The sequence below is a fragment of the Myotis brandtii genome, unplaced genomic scaffold (assembly GCF_000412655.1).
Source record: "Myotis brandtii unplaced genomic scaffold, ASM41265v1 scaffold486, whole genome shotgun sequence".
In the NCBI taxonomy this organism is placed as follows: Eukaryota; Metazoa; Chordata; class Mammalia; order Chiroptera; family Vespertilionidae; genus Myotis; species Myotis brandtii.
In genome coordinates this window covers 389,492-391,599 of record NW_005368569.1, presented here as the reverse complement: position 1 = coordinate 391,599, position 2,108 = coordinate 389,492, and the positions used below count along the sequence as shown (strand labels likewise).

Genomic DNA, 2,108 nt, shown 5'->3' with positions numbered 1-2,108 from the left:
TCGCCAGCTCAGCCATTTAGTTAAAGCAATAGTGCTTACAGTCCCTTTAAATTTTTAGGTGAGTGCAGCAGGAGGATTTTCAGGGTTCACTGATTTTTCCTCTTGCTGGAGCTGAAATGAAAGTGTCTTCTCTCAAGCTCCTTGGCTGGGAATGTGTCCTCTGCCTGTCCCTTTACTTTGTCCTCTGCTTATCCCAAGAGTCTTACGTAGCCCTCTCCCCTCCCTCCCTATACTGAGAATCACCATATACACCTCACTGAGACCCGTGGGTCCCTGGACCCTCAATAGCAGCAGGAGGATTTTCAGGGTTCACTGATTTTTCCTCTTGCTGGAGCTGAAATAAAAGTGTCTTCTCTCAAGCTCCTTGGCTGGGAACGTGTCCTCTGCCTTTCCCTTTACTTTGTCCTCTGCTTATCCCAAGAGCCTTACGTGGCCCTCTCCCCTCCCTCCCTATACTGAGCATCCCCATATACACCTCACTGAGACCCGCGGGTCCCTGGACCCTCATAACTTTTAACAAGTTGGCAGGACAGAGTGCCGTGAAGGACTCAGGTTTTACTGACAAAGCTTGGGTTGAATCTTTTCTTTTGGTGCCACTTCCTGGCTGAGTTACCTGGAGGCAAGTTGCTTGGCCATTCTGAGCCCATTTCGTGTGTAAAGTGAGAGAAGCAGTGAGCCCAGGACTCTGGAGGCAGGCTGTGGATGGGCAGTGAGTGAGGGCCGTGGGCATCGTGGGGTGAGGTCTGTGCTCTGTGGCTACACAGGCGAGGGGTCAGGCATTCAGGCCCACCAGTCCCCGGGCACACCGCCAAGCTCTTTACAGCGACTCCTCAGGGACCATCACAGCAGTGAGTATCCCTGACCTCACATGACAGACCAAGGTACGGAGGCTAGAAGTGGTTGGGGAAACTTGGCCAGTCCTAGTCCAACAGACGACTGCTTTGACCTGAACCTCTTTCTGGGTGGAACACCCTTTACAGGGATAGTCACTGGGCGATCTGAGGCTGTTTTAGAAGTAATTTTTTTTTTAATTCTCATTTTATTTGACCAACTTATAGGAAGCCTTTTTTTTCCCTTTGAATTCCGGGGATGGGGTATTTTCTGGGTGCCCTCCCCCGTCAGACGTGAGCTGGTACAGGGGTTGGGAAGAACCGGTGGTGGCTGCACCTCCCCTCCTCCCAAGTAGAGCAAACCTGGCCAGGAGCAAAGACCCTGGGGTTTGACCATCAGGTGGGTAAGAGCCTCCTTCCCCCAAGCTGGGCTTTTCCAGAGCCTTTTCCACCTACATGCAGCCGCCTCTACCCCAGCCCCAGCCAGAGGCGCTGAGTCCAGGCCCGGCACCGCTGCGGGGTGGGGGGTGGGGGCGGTGAGGCCGGTCTCTGAGCGCCTGGGCCGGGGCTCGGGCTCCCGCACTTACAGTGACGGGCCACAGGATGAAGGGCATGTATCTGTTGATGGCGAAGGTGTAGATGATGATGAAGAAGAGGAAGATGGACATTTCCATGGTGATGATGAGCGAGAGGAGCGGGTGCACGACGGTGCCGGTGAACATGACCAGCGCAGCCAGCAGGCAGCCCTGTCGGGGGAGACACGGCCGAGGGCGGGCTCTCAGCGACTCCCTCCCGAGCTCCCCCTCCCTCCGGGCGGGCGAGGACTCACCAGGCTCAGGAACTTGACCTCGGCGTGCCCCATCACCCAGAACTCCTTGTTGCTGTCCTTCAACTCCCACTTGTAGCGGCGGCACCCCTTCCGCGTGCCCACATCGTCCTTGGGCTGCACGGATTTGGGCTTGGGCGGCGGTTCCTCCTTCTTTTCCTCCTCCTTCCCCTTCCCCTCCTCCTTCCCCTTTTTCCCCTCCCCCGGTGGTTGCTCTCCCTCCTTCTTGCCGCCTGGAGGAGGTGCCCCCGGTTTGTCCCCCTTTTTGCTTTTATCTGCCATCGTGGCGGGGACCCTTTGGGCTTCTCACGGGCCCTCCCAACTTCTTCTTGCTGTTCCCGGACAGGCCTGACCTTGAGCCAAGTCGGGCGCCAACCGACTTGCTCAGAGGCCACGCTCAGCCAACGGCCGAAGACGAGCGGAGCCAACGCGTGGTGCCCTGTGCACGCGCC

At 57.3% G+C, this 2,108-nt stretch overlaps 1 protein-coding gene across 3 annotated transcripts in view; it reads right to left on the bottom strand.

Annotated features, from left to right (window-relative positions):
- Positions 1-2,102, bottom strand: part of CMTM2 (CKLF-like MARVEL transmembrane domain containing 2) — a 12,618-nt gene extending 10,516 nt beyond the window's left edge. For all 3 annotated transcript variants that reach the window (XM_005876346.2, XM_005876347.2, XM_005876345.1), the window contains exons 1-2: positions 1,660-2,102; positions 1,418-1,576 (exon numbers count right to left, since the gene is read on the bottom strand). In XM_005876346.2, the coding sequence (XP_005876408.1) occupies positions 1,418-1,576; positions 1,660-1,938 (438 nt within the window). In that variant the 5' untranslated portion in view covers positions 1,939-2,102. The remainder of the gene's footprint in view (positions 1-1,417; positions 1,577-1,659) is intronic.
- Positions 2,103-2,108: the final 6 nt, after the last annotated feature.